A 21,556-nucleotide genomic window follows, 5' to 3' on the forward strand; every position below is an offset into this window, starting at 1 on the left:
GTCACTAGCCTTTTATAGGATTCTGTCATGTCAACTTACCTCTCACCTGATTTCCAATGATTTAAATGATTATTATTGTATTTGCTTTTCTCCATAAGGAATTTTAATACCAGTAATTAGGAACTAGTAATAGCTAAATAAAAGGTTCTACACCCATACAGAAGCTTATATATATTCACAGTTTTGAAGCTTTGATTATTTATAGTTTAAATATTGCATACTGAATCATACCTTGATCCACACCTTTCGTGAAGGAATTAAGCTTCAGACAGACTGTAGGTTATAGCAGGAATGGCAAGCTAAATGCCTTTAAAGTTAAATATACTTCATAGATTGAAGTTGTAACCCATATTAGACAGCCTGGATCCCTTTTTATCACCAGTTGCTTTATACGGTTTATTTTTATCCAGAGCTTTGTTATTATTTCATTACATTATAGTGCTTTCACCTACGTAGCTGGCAGTGTGTACTCTTTTATTTAAAACTGTACAAAGTATGCAATCATAGCAACAGTAACTATGCTGTCAATTTTCTTTTGTCATATTTAATAGACTGGTCACACAGGCACCAACAAAAACAGCTTGCACAGAGGAACTTGACAAACCAATACCAGGAGGTACTCAAATATTAGCTTCCTAGAAGTTTTTCTCCCTAATTTTCCTATAAATCTGTAAGAATTCTACTGTGTGAAAGATCTTTCCATATTACAGAGTTTTTATTTTGTTATTGAACTTCGGTTGTTGCTAAGGGAGAACAAAGAAGATAAAGGACTTCTAACCGGACTGGAAAACTAAAGGTGAGGCAGATTTGATTTCTTCCTCATTCTTTAAAGATCAGTGAACTACAATGGTTGCTGATTCACAGTTGTGTAAAAAGGATTTTGTGAAATGATCTGATCCCACTTTCCTGTTGCCTATTTACTTCAAACATCAAGTAATAGCTCGGTTCATATTTTGAAGATCAATATCATCATGCATTCTACCAGCCTGTTTACCAATCCATATGCAATTGAAGTCCTTAGAACTAAAAAGGAAGAGCTAGTAGAAGGCATAAACCATCCAGACAATCTTCTGAACTGGCTGATAGACAATGGCATTTTTACACCAGAAAAAAAGATAGTCATGACTTTCTACACAACACGAAAAGAAAAGAACTCTCGAGTTTTAGATATACTGATCTCTCATGGTGAAAGAGCCTGCAGGCTCTTTTTTTATCCATGTTTAAAACAAGTGGAGCCAAAGCTTTATAACAAGATGAGAAAATATGTCAGTGAAATAAACGAAAGTATCAGAGATGCTAGAAGACAACTGGTAGGGTATTTACTTGAAAAAGATAAGACTTGGCTTGAAAACAGCGGTGAACAGCAGCAAGAAAAAAAGGTGTGTCCTAGAAGAAAAAGACAAGACCGGTCTATTAAGAAGCAAGGAAAAGAAACTGAACTTCCAACAGCAGCAAAACCTAGAAAAGACCTTTCTGATACCAGCATCTTTGATGCAGTTGCTAAAGGCTATCTTTCTGAGTTAGAGAACGCATTGAATGATAATGATATTAATGCACTAAACTCTGCAAGTGAAACACTCCTGCATGTGGCAGCTGCTAATGGACATCTAACAATAATGGAATATTTGATCAGAAAAGGTATTAAGGGAGATGTGAAGGATAAGAAAGGAAGAACACCACTACACAGGGCTGCTGAGAAAGGCCATGATGATGCAGTTAAAGTGCTTCTCCGATGTGGTGCCAATATGTACAGTCTGGACAAAGAAAGCAAGACACCACTGCATTTGGCCGCACGGAAAAACCACAGTCACATATTGAAAACACTCCTGAGAGAAGAGGCAAGAAGCTACAGGAATCAGCACAAGTTTTTGCACATGGCAGCTCTTAAAGATGAAAGCAGCCTGGCAAAAATGCTTTTAAAGAATGGCGTCCCTGTTGATGGAAAGGATGAAAAAGGACAGACGTCTCTCAGTTGCGCTATTTCTCGAGGGGCTGAAAATACTGTCAAAGCACTGCTAGAAGCTGGAGCCAGTGTGGATTCCAAAATGGTTGAAAGAGCCTTCAACAGCCACCACCCATCCATCTTCAAAACACTGCTAGAATATTGCAAAGATTTGTCATCTAACACGATGGAATCAGCTCTTTTTAAAGCTGTACAGAAAAATCTGCATAGTATTGTAGCAGCTTTGGTTGACAGAGGCACAGCTATAAATGCCTACAATGAAATGCAGTATACTCCTTTACTCCTAGCATGTGAAACGGGCAAAACTGAATCTGCAGAAGTTCTGATTGAAAAGGGGGCTAACCTCAAAATAAGGACTCTTGCTTCAGACACCGCCTTGCACTTGGCAGTTCAAGCTGGGGCCACTTCTATCACAAACCTGCTTCTGCGCAAGGGGATGGAAGCAAACATTATGAACCAGGCAGGAGAAACCCCACTCCATGTTGCTGCCCTTCATAATAACGGGGCCTTAGTTAGCATTTTAGTTAATGGTGGGGCCAAAATCAACGCTGTCACTAACGAGTTACTTACTCCCCTGCATATTGCAAGTCAAACAGGTAACATTGATGTTGCTCAACAGCTGTTGAACTACAAAGCCAATGTTAATGTTAAGGATAAGCAGTCAAAATCACCTTTACATCTTGCTTCTGAAAGGGGAGATAACACAATGGTGGAGCTGCTTCTGAATGCTAATGCTGACCCCAACGCAAGAGACAGAGAGAAAAAGACTCCCCTGCACATTGCAGCTATGAAGGGACACCTCAGTATCATTCAAGCTCTGTTAGCCAAAACAGGCAGAACTGGAATTAAGGACATGGATGGATGTACTCCAATGCATTATGCAACCATCAAAGGAAACACAGAGATTGTAAAAAATCTTCTGACATCAGGGGAAAATAAGAATATCGATGATAGAAATATTTGGAGAAAGACTGCACTACATATTGCAGCGGAATATGGACACAGTGACTTGATTAACCTATTACTGAGCCAAGGGGCAGCCATTAATGCCTTAGACAGCAGCAAGGACACTCCACTGCATTGTGCTTGCAAGGCTGGTCATTTGAATGCTGTGAATTCCCTTGTAAACTGGTCACAAGGAGAGAAGGCAAATTTACAAGCTGCTAATAGTCTCAAAAAGACCCCACTGCAAGTAGCAGAGATTTACAGAACAGAAAATCAGGCTCAAATTGTAACACTTTTGAAAAAGAAAATGTTAATAACAAAATGAATATATAAAGCAAAGAATCCCAAATGCATTTATATGGAAAATTACATTTAAAAATTATTACTTAATGTAATTTGGATAATGCTGCTGTCCAGTATCACTTCACTGGCAGAATTAAGTTAATAATCAAAAGTGTCCAAGGAGAAAAGAACCTTAAAAAGTTGTCATTCTAAGTATTGATTCCCTCTTGCATTTCTCACGTCTCCTACTTGGACCCTCTTTGAAGCACTAGTTTTAAACACTGTAGGTGACCTACTCTAGTATAATCAAGACTTCTAATAAAAAGTGATAGAAATTCGCTTCTGATATTTCTGTGAACAGCAGCTTGTACGGATAGCTTAATTGAACACTGTTAAAATCACATTTGTACAAAGCCAGCTATTACAAATAAGCACCTATCTGTATCCAAGAGGATACAAAGCACAAAAACCTTGGAGTTCATACCACTGCAGTTAGTTTCAGCCCTAATTGCAGGGCGCTGCCCACGGGGATGGATCATGTCCTCCCTTGCAATCTCATCACACACACAGCACTCCCCCTGCTCTGGCAGCCCTGCTCCAGGCTGGATGGGTGACATGACCCAGCTCCTCCCACAGCTACAAGTGGAGAAGGATGGTAGCAGGCGGTTGAGCAGCACGGTCTCTTTGATGTTAATTAACTATTAGCTTGGCTTATGCTGATTACACTATCGCTCTCTGGGCCCTCTGGGGGTCCAAAAGCATCCACACGCACATCCAATAGACCCTCACCCCGGTAAATCCAACTGTGAGGTTCAGTATAAACCAACCAGGACAGGAGCCCAGGTCCACAACGTTGCCAATTCAATTCTGCTGACTTCAGCACCCACAGGAATCTCCTATATGGACATTCAAATTTGGGTCGGCCCTTCTTTACATATCTCTGTTACACGCTATCACATGGTATTTACATATCCTAGGACTAAAACAAAATAATTTTCATTCTATCTTTCATTGTACCATTTGGTTACTTTCACATTTTTCCATAAGCATAACGAAAAAAAAAACCCTTTTATTTACTGTTCTTTAATTTTACTTTCAAATTAATTCCACCACATAGATTAAATGTTCAGAATGAAAAAGCTGGAAAAAAGAAAAAAAAAACACTGTTCATTGGTTAAGAACAAAGTACTTGCATTTTAATCATTTAAAACAGAACCTCTTAGGTTGAGGAAAGTCACTCAGTCGTCATATATTCTTCATAATAATAACTGACCCCCACAGCTCTTTGCTTTTCACCCTTCATCATGACTGGACACAAATTACCATGAAAGGCAAAACGATTATTGGGAAATCAAGTATTGGTTGCAAAGAACAGGGGAAGAAAACTATAGTTTCACAGCTACGTTATGACGCTTTAAAATTAGTCTGTTGAGGCCCCGCCACTGGCACCCTCCACACGAACGAGCAGAGGCTGCGAGCCTGGAAGCAGACACCGAGGGTGACAAAACGGACAGGAAAATAAAATCTCTGGAGCCAGCGCGTAACAGACGCTTCCTAAAGAGGCGCTTTTATTCCCGGCCGCTCCCACGTCGCCAACGGTCGCCAACGGTCGCCAACGGTCGCCAACGGCCGGCGGCGCGAGCGGGAGGGCTGAGAGGAGGACGGCGAAGGCGGGAGGGCGGCGAAAATGGGAGGAGCGCGAGGGGCCGGGGCCCGCGGGCCTCCCTCTCCCTCCCCTCGCGCGGCGGCTCCCCCGCGGCCGCGGATCCACCTCCTTGCCCGCCGCCGCGGCCCGCAGCCCGCCCGCCGCCCGCGCCTCGCCCTCAGCTGCCCCCTCGCGGCCCGCGCGCGCCCCGCCTACCCCGGCGCCATCTCTCCGCCTTCGCGTCTCCTCCGGGCGCCGCGCCGCGCATGCGCGCACGCGCCGCGCCCCGCGCATGCCCCGTGGCGCCGCCACCGCTTCTCGCGAGGCTCGGCGGCGTCATGGCGGCCGCGGAGGAGCCTGAGGTGGACGTCGAGGGCGACCCGGCGGCCGCGCCCGGCGAGGCGGCGAGCGGGTGAGTGGGGTAAGGGCCGCGCCTCTGCTCCTGGCGCCTGCCCGCGCCTCCGCGGGCAGCCCGCCCCCGGGGCCGCCGGGAGGGGACGGCGAGGGGCGAGCGCGGCCTGCGCTCCGCAGCCGGGGCGAGGGGGTAGGGGAGGAAGAGGACGGCGGCGGGGAGGAAAAAGAGGGGGGAAAACAGGGCTGAGCTTTGCGGAACCGTCAAGGTGGGCGGCCGCGCGATCAGGCTTTTTGGAGGGTCTTAAAACACAGACTCCTTCCCCCCCGCCCAAAATAAATAAGTGTTAATACCGCATTCCCAGAATATAAAGCCAGGAGGAGCTGTGGTAGCGCTAGCCCCAGGCCGAGTCACAAAAGCTGCCTGGGCAGACTCATGGGTAACGGTTCCCAAAGAGCAGGTGCGAAAGCGGTGGGTAGCAAAGCACTAATGCTCTTAACTGTGTGGTCATGGATGCCAGGAGAGGACGCAGGGCAGGGGAAGCAGTCGGACCCAAACGCGCTTCTTGGGTAGCTCCTGCTCTTGCTGCTGGGGAATAAACACAGAGCCAGGTGCACTATTGATCTCACTGTCGATGCTTCAGGGGAGGCAGGAATTCATGAAGGTTTCTTCTTGTTTGTTTGCTTTAGGCAGAGGTTTAATGCTGACCTGTGAAGATACACTTGCACTGCCCAGACAAAGCAGTTCTGAATAGTAGTTAAATGAGTTCTGGTAGCATTGCAAGGAGTATAGGGCTCACAGCTCTTTAAACAGGTTGAATGGTCCATCAGCAAAGATCTTAAAAACAGGTAGTTATGTGAAGTATGCTGCATTAAGGCAGAGGAAAGTTGATCAATGACATCTGTCAGTGAAGGATTTTTAAAAGTCATATGTAGTTATTTACAGAAAAGCTATCAATCTGGATAAAGTCAGTAAGAATATGAAGAATCTTGAATGAGGGGATTCTGCTGATCCCTGTGTAAGTATGAGCCTTCCTCTGGAGGCAAATCCCTTCTCTGTAAGGGATTTGTCTGATCTTATAGAGGGGAAAACACAGAAATGTTAAGTGGAGGTAGCACAAGTCACTGACGATTTTAAGATTAAAGCAATATCTCTCTAAAGGTCCATGAAATTCTTCCATCCTTCATTTGCTTGTGTTTTACAGGGTCTTTACAATGAGGTGGTTTCCTCCTCTCTCACCTCCTGCTTTCATTCTCCCTGAGTTTCTACTGTTCAGGGGTTTTGCTGGTATCTCATCAGGTTCCAGTGAGATAAGTGTGATGTTGCTACCAGGAGTCCTAATACAGATCCCTTACTGGTAGCGTCTTATCCTCTGTCTCGTAGAATATTATGAAAGAATAATCTAACATAATAGTCTGCAATATACTACTTTAATTTTAGAGTATGTCTTTGCTTCTGTTACTATTAACGTTATTTAGCTGCATAGTTTAATTCTGACAAATTTCATACAGTTTCTTTTAATATGTTCGTAACATTTTGAACATTGAAATCTTTTCTTTAGAGATATGAAAACTCAGCTTCAAGCTTGCTGCAAGATCACTACCTTGATTCATCTTGGAGAAATGATAACAATATTGTAAGTAATTTTTAAATGAATGGTTCTTTTAGCAAGATGCTGATCATCTTTCTTTCGCTCATGCTCATGTTCTTTTAGATTATTAGTTAGGGCTTTCTGCAGACTATTACTTGCCTTTGCCTTTAAGTAAGTATTTATTGCTTACTTTTAGAAGCTCTTATACATTCATTTTTGAGGCTCATGTAAAATCATGGCAAAACTGAAATATTGAAAACATATTTGTACTATTTGCAGCATGGACATTGGACAGCAGCATTAGTGAAGAAAACAGGGCTGTCATTGAGAAAATGTTGCTGGAAGAAGAGTATCCTTTTGCTGTTTGCTTGTGTATTTGTCTGTACTGTAGCTTCCTCCGACCCATCCTTAGTTTCGTTGCAGTGTATTGGCAACAGCCAAGTATAGTCACAGGTATGTAGTTTAGGCTGGGAAACAAATCTTTTTTAGGGAGTCAATGGAGAGAGAAAGAGACATTGAGAGGTAACAAATCCTGAGGGAAGGGACAGGTTAAACTACAGAATTTTGATGCCTGATGTAGGTAGCATGAGTGCTGCTTTGTACTTTTTCTGCAATTTTGTTGCATGAAGAAGTTGTGAGGTTTCCTTAATGGTTTTAAGTGCATGTCAGTCTTCAGACAATAAAGAGAGATACTATGAGAAAATGGTCTCTCAAGAACATTAAGTTCAAGAAAAAAGAGCTTGATCTGTACTCCTAACAGCAGTTACAGTAATCAAGACAGTAATATTTATAAATGTAGTTGCAATTTTATCACATAACACAATATAAGAAAAAAGTTCTTGATATAAAATATTCTAAGATTTTATTATTTTTATTATCATCTCTCTCTTGACAAAGATGGTTCGAAACTGTTGTAAAATTCATGGATGATTTTTAAGACATTTTCTGGGAAACGGAAAAGGGCAAGCTTGACATATTTTTTTGGTGCCAGTCCCAGCTAAAACAACAGTGTTCATCCCCACTAGCTGCTGCTTCTGTGCCACTGCCAGCCTTGTGCTGATGCAGCCATTTACGTAGCTCCGTAGCAAACCTGATGAAAGAGCTGATCTGGCTAAAAATAACTGTTTCTTTTTGCTGCATTGTGCTCCAGCTGGACTAGTTTGCTGCCTGATTCACTCTGGCTTTATACGTATTTCTGCCAGCACACAGGATGAGATGAGCAGAAGGGAAGAGAAAAAGAAGGAACTTTTTTTTTCTTCTTCTTTTTTTTTTTTTTTTTAGTAGTATTGATTTAAATAGTCTTACTGTTGGTAGCATTGCTGATATAAATGAACCTCCGCGGACTAGCTAGGTGATGGTATTACTAATCATAGACTAATTTATTTTTCTGTTCTTTTTGCAATTGAGAATGGTAATGCATAGGGAAACAAGAAAACGAATCAGTGTTCGTTTTCCTAGTAGAAGAAATTATTAAGGGTTAAATTGAAAAACAAATAATGCAGTGATATGATGAAAATTGTTTTAGTATATTTTCTAAGTGAAAAAAAGAAGAAAGCTGTTGTGGAAACAGAATAACTTTGAGGAAACTAGTTAAGTGAGCATGTGTTTTTTGAAGTCAAATGTCATTTAATTTGTGTTAAACTAGTAGCAGTGTGTGGAAGAGTGTCTATCTTAGTTAATTTATGTGATTATTAGAATTGTCACCTGTATGAATATTTTGATGTTTCAAGATCTTAATAAAATTTTCAGATATTATCTATCTAATAAAGCAATTTCTGAAAAAGTATGGCCTAATCAAAAGGAAATGGAAAAACGATCTGTGAGAAGGTAAGATCTATTCTGTAATAAATGAACCATGAGGTTAGAGGAAAGGAAAAGTCCTTCCAACATTAAGCTTAGTTGCTTCGATATGCAACAGTATCATAATTATTAATTTTTATTTTCATTTTTGTTTTTTTATTTGCAGTCCACATAAGAAAACTGGAAAAGTCATGTACGTACACTTTAATTGAATTATATTTTTAAGTGCAATTTCTGATTTATCTTAACTTACAGGACACTTGGAAAAAGGTTCGTATTTATTCTGTACTTATTTTGTTTGATTGTAGCTACAAAATAATGTAGCTTTGAACATGAAAAGCCTTGTCCTGCTTGATAAGTAGTCTATAGTCAACTAAATTGATTTTTGTCCACATCAAAAAAAAAAAAGCTAATTATTTGCTTTCTTGTCTGAACTTTTATGTTTCCTTGTTCCTTCTATGAATTTCTGCATGTTTAGTTACTAATAAATGTTGTGTTGCCTCAAATCTACCTTTGCGATGGTAGGCTGGTATGATTCTAAGTATTCTATTTATCAGCCATATTTATGTTTAAGACAGTATCCCAAGTTTTACAGAAGAGGGGTAGTAGTCATCATCCTAGACCTCACTTTTGGTTTCTGTGGTCTGAGAATATACAGTTTTTAAGAAACTACTGTTTTTTCAGGGTGCGTTCACCTACAAAATCAGCTAGCTACTCACTGAAGTGGACATCACAAGAAAAAGAACTGTTTGAGCAAGGACTGGTAAGTTTATTTAGGTCTATAATATTCTGAATTTAAGTCACTAGCTCATTTTAAGTAAAAATATTTTTATATACACTTAGCTGCTACATGTAATGCATTAAAAATATTTTCCATCTACGAAGATTGTAGCAATAAATCAGAGTTATGCAGATGCACCCCCTAAAATGGCTTCATTTGCCTACTAGATCCTGTCTGTGGGACTCATTACAATTTGAGATCACAAAATATATCAGTTTTGCAGTGTTACGAATTGTCATGATACAATCATTATGCTGTGGTTAAAAATGTTAACTGTAGAGTCTGCTTAAAGCAAGCTATTAAAGTGAAATCCTTTACTGTCATAAGTTCTTTGGAGACGTTATACTTGACAGTGTACAACCATATATTAATAGGCCTCCAGGGTTTTCTGGTACCTGCAAAGTATCTGCTGCCAAGTCCTGCAGATAGGTCATTTCACTAGGATTCCCTGGAGCGGTGAGCAGCCCAGTTCGCCGTGCGTCTGAATCAAGTAAAGAAGAGTGTCTATTTAAGAGACCGTAATTTTTACTGCCTGATGTCACTTCTTTCTTGGTAAAATATGACCAGGAAGGTTCTTTATTGTGTGTTTGGCAGTATTACTGTTTGTTGGTAACGGCTAACGAATATGTAAAGACTTTTCTCAAATAAAATGCGATGTCTAGAATGTCACATGTTAGGTAATTTAAATGTGTTCTGTTGTACTAGGTGAAATTTGGGCGCCGGTGGACAAAAATTGCCAAGTTGATTGGAAGTCGAACTGTTCTACAAGTGAAGAGCTATGCTAGGCAATACTTTAAGAACAAGGTACCCATAGGGTCATTCTAGTTATGAAAATAACTATGTGATGAGTATGCTGTTGTACATATCTCTTTACCAGGGTACTGTCATTGAACTACCTACACTCTTTTCTCTTATTCAGCAAAGAAGTGAAATACCTGCAGATTTATCTGCAGATTTATGTATGAAGTCAGACCTGGCTTAAAATTCCTACAAGGATTTTGATATTTTTATTCTTGGAATATATAAATAATATGTGTTATATAACTGGATTCCCTTACACTGTGGATTATCAGGCTGAAAATACTTGTCTTCCATTGTAGAGACACTTGAGCTGTGCAGTGTACTTCCATTTTTAGCCCCATTTGAAGCTACTGGGGTATTTAAAAAGGAATTACCTCTGTTTCTTATTGATAATAAACAGGCTTTTTCATTGAACTAGAGTACATGACGTTTTACACTTGTGCTAGAATTAAACCTATAAGGCTACTGTGTAAAAGTCCATTGCAATTTTAGTGTTTTATAAAGTAAAATAAATATGACAAAGAAATACCTGAGAATAGTTCTCTTGATATTTTTTTTCCTGAGATGTTGTTATGCATTACCTTTTGTCAGCCTGTCAGATACCTCCTCATGTCTCTTGTTCACATAAAACAGGTCTGACTATTTGCAGGGTAAGTGTGTAGGGGTTATTTTGCTTTTCCCTGCTGAGATTGTGTTATACTTTCTTAAGGCAAAAAATGATGAATCCGAAAAAGAAGAGCAGAGCGGATGTGGTAGCAGTCATCTTTCTGTTGAAGATGGGACTGGGGTAGAAGCATTGTCACCTGGAAACTTGAGAGGCCGTGCAGACCCCAATCTGAATGCAGTGAAAATTGAAAAATTGTCAGATGATGAAGAAGTAGACATAACTGATGACATGGATGAACTGCTTTCTCCTCCTTTTCTGCAGGAAGCTGGAAAATCTGAGCTATCTGTTCTTTCCCAAAGTCCAGCTCAAGAAATGAGAGGGAAGGGATGTGTTTTTTCATCTGTGAGACACAGTTCTTTAACTTCTTTAGTTAAAGAAGTTCCTCAACGTACCGTGCAAGACGCCATGGAAGCATTAGTATTTCCAGATGTTGCAGCAACATGTTCTCAGCACATGAACGGTGATAGATCTGTGAAAATGGATTATGAGCAATGTAATAAATCTTTTGAGAAAGCTGAACAAAGCGGAACAGTAATATCTCAAGCTAATAGGCAGGTAGCTAATCAGGAGCTCAGTGAGATACAGAGGGACTTGAATGAAAATGGATTGCTTTTCAGTTCTCCCTGCCAGGGAGATGAAGAGCATCAAGAAGAGGCAGAAGATCTTAAGCCACCTGATCAAGAAGTGGAGATTGACAGAAGTATCATTTTGGATGAAGAAAAACAAGCTATTCCTGAATTTTTTGAAGGACGTCAGGCCAAAACACCAGAGCGTTATCTGAAAATTAGAAATTATATTTTGGACCAGTGGTAAGATGCATTAATTTCGCTTATGTGATAAATGATGAAGATGATTTGAGCACTGCTTCATTGCAGCTACAATATTACTTAGCACTAATAGCTTTCTTATAAAAACAGTAAAAGAAATTTTATGGTAACATTCTTAAGATTGCAGATGAATGAATAGCACAGACTAGGAATATTTTTAATAAGTGGTTCCTCAAAGTATCTGATATCAAGTCCATAGTGATGTCTGTAGTGGTAACATGTGTCCATCTTTCTGTCTGTACAAGAATGCCTTTGCAGAGAAGCACCTAGGAAGCATAGCCTGTACTAGAGAATACAGCATTCATCAAAAAATACTTGAAACTAATTTTTGGTTTGGAACAATGCTTGTACATTTTGATATTTTATACACTACTTACTAGGAATCAGCTTCAGGAACCTTAATGATCTGTAATCACAGCCTAAATATCTATAGAGTTTATTCTGTTACAGGTTTGTGTGCTTACTGGGTGGTTTTGGGGTGTATTTGTGTGTGTTAGTGAGAAGAATTACTGCTTTCAACTAATTGAGTTGTCTTGCAGAGCTTCTACTAGTTGCATAGAAACTCTAAAGTCCCAGATCAGAAGAGATGTTGAACTGAAACAACTGAAGGCATGTAATAAGTGTCTAGAAATGGGGAAAAACACTCATTTATTCTACCAGGGATGCCTATGGTTACATAAGCTACATAATTTAATGCAGACATTCTTATCTGAGTTTAGCGGAGCCATAGCACTCTCGAGTAATTCACTGCTTCCTGCTGCTGGTCATTTTCAGAAATTCATCGTGATCCACTGGATATATCTGTATCACTCTGCAGAACCCAATTATAAATTGTATGTGTTTTGTGAAAGTTGTATTTTTGCTGTGATTACTTTGTACAGGCTGTGCAAACTGTTGCATTGGGAGAAAAAAAGCAGTCAAGAGGCTCATCTTTACCTTAGCTTAAGTTGCACAATTTCCCCATGGTGTGTGTTGCTATTTGAACATGTTCTGTGCTTTATTTTAGGGAGAAATGCAAACCCAAATACCTGAATAAGACTTCAGTACGTCCAGGCCTTAAGAACTGTGGTGATGTTAACTGTATTGGACGGATACACACATACTTGGAATTAATAGGAGCAATTAACTTTGGCTGTGGTAAAAACAATATTTTAACTGTAATCAATTCAGAACTTTAAATTCTGAAGAGTACATGCTGAGAACATCTGTTACTGATGTCAGCTTTTCTGTTAATAATTTTAATGGAGGGTAAACATGAAGATCAGTAGCTGTCCTTTAAGAAAGTCTTAGTTTAAGTTCACTTCTCAATGTAATGTGAATGACTGCACTCAATCAGCACCAAGTCCCTGTTTGGATAATCTTACAAATTTTCTGTTCTTTTACTTGTGGTCACTTGAATAGTAATTGCTGTTTCATTTAAGTTTTTTGGATGAGAATCTGCATGCTGCATTCTACTTAGTGCAGTCATGTTCCCAGCTTAGATGGCTCTAGTCAATTTTCATACTAATGGTGAAAGACTTCTTAATGTTAGAGGGTGCTGCTCACGCAGGAGAATTGCCATTAATCTTTACTAAGAAGCTTCTTCTGAGCAGATTGTGTCTGTTATGGCATTTGGGAATCTAGAGGAGTTTGTAACCTGCTTTATAGGATTATGGGCTTCTAATCTAATTTAATTAAAAAAAAAAAAAACTTTTTATCCCCCCCTTCCCCCCCTTACATTTGTGTGACCCTATATACCAGGTGCTGTTCTTCATTATGTGTTCTACATGCCCTGGGTTTTTGTTTGTTTTCCTGATGCCTGCTGTATCTGAAATTCTGTTTAGAGAAGTTAGAATTCAAATTATTGTTTCTTTTTTTCTGTTTTTCCAGGCTGAATTTTAAGTATTTATGCAATAAAACAATACCTGCTTTCTCAGGCTGTTTTGCTTACAAGATCAAATGCTAAAATCAGATCATATATTAAAATATATACCTATAGGTTAGTATCATTATCATTCAGTTTTAGAGTCTCTGTAATAGGCTGAGTTTGGTCCAGCACTGAGTGACAGTTGCCTTGGAAAGGAGAAATCTCGCCCAGTACATGCTATCTGATATATAGAGTCTTTTAGAAATAAATTAAAAAGAAAGAAATAACTTTACCACAGCGTTTTTAAAGCAGGAAATGAGAGGACAATATAGCCAGCCTGTGGTATGACCCTCAAGAGGTGCCTTTTCCTGGGGAGGGTGAAGGGATTTGGGGCTTCTCTATGGCATTTTTCCTTTCTGTTTATCCTCGTCGTTCTTGGCTCTGCACCAGACATGGGTGGCTTCCTGCTTTACTGCAGTCCTAATGTGCATCTTCTTTGTATCCCACAGAACAGGCTGTCTATAACAGACCACAGCCCGCTGACAAAACACGCTCCAAAGAAGGCAAGGACACAGTGGAAGCCTACCAACTTGCTCAGCGTTTGCAGTCAATGGTACGTCCAGGGGCAAAAACACATTCACCACGGAGATGGGCTTTTTCAATTTCCTGCTTTCAAGCAAGGACATCTGAAAAATTTTCTTTGTCATTCGGTTTGTCATTTCCTCAGAAAGTTTTGTAGCTCAAGTCAGCCCAAGTGCTGATTTTTCCTTTCTGACGGGTGCATCTGTCCCAGTTTGTGTTACCTTGTATGGTAACACATTTATATTATTTATATTCAGGTGCTCAGCTAAGGGCGTTTCGTTCTTTTTTGGAGCCCCGGCCCCTTCTTTCTCACCTCTTCGTAATTTATTAGCCTCATTTAGCCAGAAAATAGTGCAGTGCATTGACAGTAAGTCATTAAGTTGCTTGCATTTTAATCAGGAAGTACAGTGTATATCTGATGTATCTCGGAGCTTTATGCGCACAATTAAGCACAGTAGTAACTCATTTCTTACTACATAAATTACCAAGGTTTGGCTGATTAATTTTTATATTAACATTTAATGTAAATTTTTTTTAAGCTACTTCAGAGCAAAATAAATTGGTTAATGAAAGAAAACTAAATCAGTCCTAATGCAAAGAAAGAATTTTACATATAAAGAACTGAAGCATATACTGCCTGTATACATACTAATTTATAGCTTTCTATGTTGTCTACACTGTAATTCACAGCTATTTATTAGTGCGCCGTTGCTGTTGGATGTTGATGATCCATTGAGCATCATCCTATATTTATATTTTACAACTTGAATAAAAAATTACTGATGATATTTTGTGACAGATTGTGAGCTACTTAATTCTACAGAACTCCAGGGACATTTTCTTTTCTGGAAATACATCATAGTTAGTAATATCCACATGAAAGTAACCCTTTGGGTATTTTTCTTGTGGCAGATTAAATTAAATGAATTTAGTGTTTCAGGAGTATGATCCTTGACTCATGTTTATTGCTTGTTGCAGCGCACAAGAAGACGACGAGTGCGAGACCCTTGGGGAAACTGGTGTGATGCTAAGGATTTGGAAGGACAGACATTTGAGGTAACCCTTCTGGTTTTTTAAACTGTACTTACAGAACTAATTCTCGTTAATTGCTAGCAGGTGGTGTTGCATCAAATATCCTAGGAAAATGGTTGTATAATAGGTGCCTAACCTCTCTTTGTGAAAGCAATAATTTGAAAATAATGGAGCATCTGCTACATCTTTATGCTGCTGGTAAAGAAAAGACTGTACTTTGTAAAGATGTTCATGTCATGAACACATATGGCCCTCCACTGTTTTGTGTCTATAAAGCTCTCTGGATTGTTGTATAGATTTTATGACTCTTTGTTTTCAGTTACAGAAGAATCGTTTTCATTTCATGTTAGATAAACCTTTTATATGGGGTAGGAATGGTTTAATGCAACATTAAGGTTAAAATATCAAGCTATCAGAAGTCAGGAAAAAATGGAGTGAATTCTCCCACCATTTCCTTCTAGCTACATCTTTAAAAACAGCCTTAGCAATTGTGCCCTTAGCACAAAATCTCAGTTTTATCTAATTCAATTTTGTTACAATATATCTGAATCTGCCAGGGAAAAGGTTAGTTCATCTTTCTTTTTTGAAAATGAAAAAAAAAAAGATTTCTTCTTTAGAGGATATGTGAAAGCTAAATTAGATTACTTTCTACTGTTGATACAAAATAAATATATATACACACATTATATAATGTGAAAGCTAAATTAGATTACTTTCTACTGTTGATACAAAATAAGTATACATATAATTCAATTACTTAGGTTAACCTATTTCTTTTAATTTGGATTTGTAGATTTAAAACAGAAGAGCCTTTATAGGTACATACATATATGGGATTAATGAATAAAAGTGCAGGGCTTGTGAATCAGGTGTTGTCTAGTGCAAAAAGAATTGGCCAATTATTTGAGTCTTGAGCATGCTCTTTTAATTAGTTTACTTTAGCCTTACTAAATATTAGGAAATAAGGGATTTTTCTTTTCGTTTTTTTTTTTTCTTTTAGCACCTGTCTGCTGAAGAATTAGCAAAAAGAGAGGAAGAAAAACTTAAACCTGCAAAATCTTCTAAAGGTTCAAGACCACTAAAAAGGTACTTGATGTACATCATGCTTAAAAGTAAACTGGAAATTAAACGGCTTGCATGGGGTTGGACTGGAACAGTGCAGAGCCTTAATGCATTCTGTGTGGCTGTAAGTCGTGCGTGGGCGTTTCAAATGCTTCCTGCTGAAATTCCAGCGTGTGGGTAGCAGCGTTCCTGTGTCTGGTGGAAGTCATCCTAGCGTGGGATGAGAAGATCCAGTAAAGAAAAGATAACGTTTTTCCTCTGATGCTGAGACAGTGGGAAATTTGAAACTTGAAAAGTTTCCTAACTGTCCTGCATCTTTAGAGAATTTTCTTTCATTTTATAGTTCCTTTGATCCCTTTCAGCTGATACCATGCTGTTTATTCACAGAAGAAAAACAGGTATGTAGCTATGAGTGAATAATCAAGAACAATCATTTATTTGCTCATGTTGATTTTCTTTTAGTAATTATTTTATTTATCGTTTCAGGAACCTTTTCAGGTGAAAGTATCTTCGGAAGCACTTCTAATAATGGATTTGGTGAGTACTAGGTGTTTTTTTAAAAATATTAGGATACATATTTATGTGCAGTGTGAGAAACTGAGAAATACAGGTTGACTTACTGCCATTCAGACCTAGAATCTAACACTGAATAAAAACCAAATAGCTTAAAATGCCTTTTATTTTTTTTTTCCATTGTGTTTAGTTTTTGTAGATGGCACATAGTTGCACTGACAAGAGTGTTAGCATGTATAACCCTCAAGGTCGTAGTGTAATTACTTGAAACTACACTAATCTGCATTGCCATTTTGAAATCTTCAGGGTTTGTTTCTAGTCCAGAAATGGATTTTGTGCTTACAAACCCTTTTTTATTTTTTAATATAGGACAGGTTGTATCAAAATGTCGAGTTGTTTTCCGGCACTTCACACGCTTCAGTTTCTGAAGATAATACTATTTTGTACATGGAAGTGTTATACTCACACGTGTATGTACTGTGCATTTGTATGTGTGTATTTATATACATGCATATGTGCACACACACACGTATATATAAACAAGCAAAAAATAATTTTTGTTCTAAGTTTTCCTTCTGAATCTCACTGAGAAGTAACTGAAATGGAATTATGAAGCAAATGTATCTTATTATCTGCAAATCTAAATAAGGAGAAACCATTCAATTTGATCTTTAACTGTTGTTTAATACAATTTCAGCATTCTCATGTGTCCATGGCAGAAGTAATAGGGTTGCTGGGTGGAAGGTACTCTGAAGATGATAGAGTTGTTGAAGTAAGTGTTTATCTTTTTACATTTTCTCTAATATATTAAAACTTATGTATAATATGAATAGATGTAAATGTTATTTCTTAAGGAGCAACTGCCTCATGCATATTAAAGCTGAAATTAATTACTGTAGTCTTGAAATTTTAGTTAATGCTTATATTCAAGTTTGGAGTTGTCAGCTCTTTCATGAGGAAGATCTGGTGTAGGAATAACTAAAATTCACTTAAATTTTAATGGATACATGCAAGAAGCCTCAGTCAATCTGGAGACTTCGTTTTTAACAGGTTTGTGCAGCAGAACCATGCAATAGCCTGAGCACAGGACTGCAGTGCGAGATGGACCCGGTGTCTCAAACTCAGGCCTCGGAAACATTGGCCGCCAGAGGATATAGTGTGATTGGATGGTATCATTCCCACCCAGCCTTTGATCCCAACCCCTCAATAAGAGATATTGACACCCAAGCTAAATATCAGGTATTTACAGATCTGTACATTTTAAAAACGGTAATTCCAAAGACAAGAATTCTTGTTAGTGTTAACAGCCTTGACGTACATTGTTATATTAATATATATTAATTCCACTTTGTTCATAAAATTATTTATAGCTCTACAGAGCCCTTTTTGAGTGTTTTGTGACATACCAATTTTTTGTTTCAAAATGCTTTATGAAAAAAAATCTTTTTTTTTTCTTGTTTTTAGAGTTATTTCTCCAGGGGTGGCGCCATGTTCATTGGAATGATTATAAGTCCTTATAACCGAAATAATCCCCTTCCTTATTCTCAGATTACTTGCCTAGTCATTAGTGATGAGATCAGTTCTGATGGCTCTTACCGTGAGTACTTTGCCTTACTGTTTTCATTCTTCTTTGCCTTTTGGGCATTGAGGGTAAAAATGTTGCCTGCACTTGAAAAGTAGCAGTGTGTGTGTGTGTGTGTGTGTGTGTGTATCCATGTAGGTGAGGAGGACTGGGATAAAACTGGAATTTCACTTGCACAGTCATCCTGCAAGTGGCCCATGCTCTCACAGCCCAAATATGTAAGTGTAGAAACAGGATAGGATTCCCTGGAGTCTATGAAGTACAAAGGGGTTGGGACAAGGGTTGTCACTGCTGTTTACATTTGAAATTCGTTAAATAACTGAGAAACTGTTTCACATTATTGCTTAAACTTTGCTGCTACAGACTCTTGACAGACCAGAGGGAAGTGTAATAGCAAAGGAAAGTGTAATAGCAAAGGATTGGCCACTGTAGCAGCTCGGAGGTGGATGAAAAAACAGCATAATTTGACTAACTTAGCTTTCAAAAGGTCAAAGGATCAAATTTATCAGCTGACCAGGAAAATTAAGATGTGAATTATTAAGTATGTCTCAGAAACGGTGTGATGGGATGAATCCCAACTTAAGAATAAACTTCTTCAAAATGTCACTAATCTTTCATGAAAACAGAGTGTTTTTTATTATTATTGGATAGTCTGGGAATACATGTGGGGAAGTGAATGTTTTGGAAGCACTAATCAAGTGTTCTGCTCACTGCCATTGCCCTAAGTTTGAGACAAATTCACAGCATAATATATGACTATGCTCTCTACCCCTTTTCTCTCCTCCCCACTCCTCCTGTATAAATCCTGATTTATTTATTTATTTCAAAATTTTCTGATGTTCTTAGCGAGGCGATAGATTGTGTGATGTGAGAGTTCCCCATTTTCTTTTTTCATGTGCAAATAGGTGAGGAAAACTGTGTACCCAGAGACTTGCTCCCTAGTCCCAGGGGAAGCGAAGTGCTGACCACAGCTGTGCAGCAATTCCTGTTTATTGTACAGATTGTACTATGCACTAATGAATGCTGAACAGTTACCAGGAAGGAAGGGATTGTACCTACAAGTAAAAAGGAAGGTCAGATGTTACAGAAACACTGAAAAAATGTGTTTAATTAATTACAGGCCTGCCCTACAAGTTCGAAGTACAGCAGATGTTGGAAGAACCTCAGTGGGAGTTAGTATTTGAAAAAACAAGATGGATAATTGAAAAATACAGATTCTCTCATAGGTATGTGTCTGCTTGTGATATGCTTTCTTTAAGATAGTCAGTTTAGAAGCTTTGCATATTTATTATCATCTTTTCAATTAACTTGTACGTCTGCTTTCATCAGCACTTTCATTTTCTTTTCAACAGCAATGTCCCCATGGATAAAATTTTTCATCGGGATTCTGATTTGACTTGTTTGCAGAAAGTAAGTGTCTCTTGTAATTTTAGTTTTTAAAATTCTCTCTATTTTTTTTCTGTTTTGGCTTGTTTGTTTGTTTTAATATTAGTCTGTTTGATATATCAAGAGTCACCAGAAGTTACAGCTTTAGGAATCACAGATACACACTAATCACAATAAATGACTTAGGATGTGGCTTATTTGCTTGCCAACACAGTGAAAATAAAGCTGGTCTCACCTGAGAGGGCTGGGAACAACAGCTAAGGACATGCTAAGTTTTAACCTCAGTTTGGAGAAGAAAGAATGGGAAATTGTGATGTGTCACCTCAGCGTGTTGTCTGCTTTCAACTTCAAGGAGAGCTGCCTGCATGTTGAGAGAAGATGCAGACTTCAGCATCTGTTCTATCAGCAAAGTAGTTGCTGTGCCATGTCTGTCATGCCTAAGTGAGAATTTTCATTTCTAGACTGTGCAGTCTTTGCTATAAAGGCGCAACATTAATTGCACAAACAAGGCAGAAAATTTGCTCAAAGCAAATGATATAAACAGAAATATAAACAGAAAACACATAGGCAATAATTATCCACATCTGAATCTCCATCTCCCAACATGACTTTTCTTATAAACAGCCTAAATGTTATACTCCTTTGAATTTAGCTGTTGTGTAATTTGCTTTAAGAAACTCAATCTGTAGAATAACGTGCACCCACTCTTTGCAGAAGTGACTATTTTAATTCCGTGTTACATAGCCAGTTATTAGGCACTAACAGTCTGCAAAGAAAGATCAGCAAGTATTTATTAGCTGAAAGGACAAAGAATCTTGTTAGGAAAAAATAGGGGTTTTTTTTTTTGATCTTTTTAATTTTCCTTTTCTTTTACCTAGCTTTTGGAATGCATGAGGAAGACTTTGGGCAAGGTAGCAAACTGCTTCATTGCCGAAGAGTTCTTGACACAAATAGAAAACTTGTTCCTTTCCACCTACCAAAGTGAGAGCAAGAGTAATGCTGAAGAAAATGAAATGAATGTTCAAATGATTTGCCAGTGTGATGGCTTTAACTACAATAACAAAAAGAGACTATGAAATCCTGAATTGTGTTATATTCCCTCCCTCCTCCTTTATGTCAACTCTTTCGGTATCCTTGTTAAAAATAACAGTTGCAGCATCTGGTGTATTTGTATTGTTATAGATGGAAGATGTTTAAAAAAAAATCCTCCTGTGTCTTCTGACTCCGTAAGGAGCTTTAATGTTCTGTAAAAATGGGAGTGTCAGAGTTAAGGTCTCAATTGACTAGCAGTTTATGATTTGGGAAGAAGGACAAACAGGGAAGAACACTGTTTCGATCCCAAATGAGGATTTGTTCTCCCTCAAGTCTGTCAGTTTGGGATTTTTCTCCTATTTTTTTGTCTACAGGTGCAGACTGGATAAATACCAGCTATATGTACACAAAAAGAATGAATGTGCTCAGTAATGCTTTAGGGATTGTAAATTTGAATCAATTCACAAAAGAGAAGCCACTTTACTGAAATGTGGATTTTGTAATTCATTGTTTTTGAACTTCCCTGCTATCTAATCTGAAGTTGTCTTCGGTTTAATACATCATCTGGTTTGTTTTTCTTTGAGCCCTAGTGATAAGTAGCTTTGGGGCATTTTCTTGGCCATCTTCTTATATACGTGGGTGAAAGGCTGGTGGTCTTTCATGATTCCGTATTTTGCATTGTTTCCAGTGGAAATGATAACCTCTGTTTTTTTACAGGTAGTGTTGTTCCTGATCTTCCATTTTCCAGGGAGATACCTTGTTCCGTCACGTCATTGTGATTTGTAGCTTCTAATTGCCACTGTTTCCTGTGGAAACAAGAGCTCGAGACTTGATTTCATGTGGCAGACTAAGTGCCATTTTGCAGCA

General features: G+C 38.6%; 3 protein-coding genes across 5 annotated transcripts in view; 2 read left to right on the plus strand and 1 right to left on the minus strand.

Moving 5' to 3' along the window:
• The window catches only part of FGGY (FGGY carbohydrate kinase domain containing), a 303,483-nt gene extending 298,399 nt beyond the window's left edge, over nt 1–5,084 (minus strand). Inside the window, exon 1 of one of the 3 annotated variants that reach the window (XM_088522434.1) lies at nt 5,052–5,084. The gene's annotated coding sequence lies outside the window, so the exon portion shown is untranslated. The remainder of the gene's footprint in view (nt 1–5,051) is intronic. The other 2 variants (XM_088522436.1, XM_088522437.1) reach the window with 2 other exon arrangements.
• On the plus strand, nt 972–3,233 carry LOC148595111 (CARD- and ANK-domain containing inflammasome adapter protein-like). Its single transcript, XM_088522394.1, has one exon. It carries the CDS (start codon nt 972–974, stop codon nt 3,231–3,233), a length of 2,262 nt encoding a protein of 753 aa, XP_088378520.1.
• Nucleotides 5,083–21,190, plus strand: MYSM1 (Myb like, SWIRM and MPN domains 1). Its single transcript, XM_088522469.1, is given in 21 exon segments — nt 5,083–5,247; nt 6,751–6,827; nt 7,058–7,127; nt 8,528–8,605; nt 8,745–8,771; nt 9,263–9,341; nt 10,065–10,163; nt 10,870–11,636; nt 12,661–12,791; nt 14,010–14,113; nt 15,061–15,138; nt 16,115–16,200; nt 16,520–16,574; nt 16,663–16,713; nt 17,387–17,461; nt 17,740–17,928; nt 18,154–18,286; nt 19,392–19,497; nt 19,624–19,681; nt 20,536–20,665; nt 20,668–21,190. Coding segments are annotated over 21 exon segments (2,571 nt in total). The 5' UTR covers nt 5,083–5,101; the 3' UTR covers nt 20,700–21,190.
• The last annotated feature ends 366 nt before the right edge of the window (nt 21,191–21,556 follow it).

This window comes from Tinamus guttatus, unplaced genomic scaffold (genome assembly GCF_059628265.1).
Source record: "Tinamus guttatus ecotype Peru unplaced genomic scaffold, ASM5962826v1 Tinamus_guttatus_pri_ptg000153l, whole genome shotgun sequence".
Lineage (NCBI taxonomy): Eukaryota > Metazoa > Chordata > Aves > Tinamiformes > Tinamidae > Tinamus > Tinamus guttatus.

Excerpts from the sequence above, each read along its gene's own strand:
- LOC148595111 (XM_088522394.1), top strand. The coding sequence starts at position 972 with ATGCATTCTACCAGCCTGTTTACCAATCCATATGCAATTGAAGTCCTT.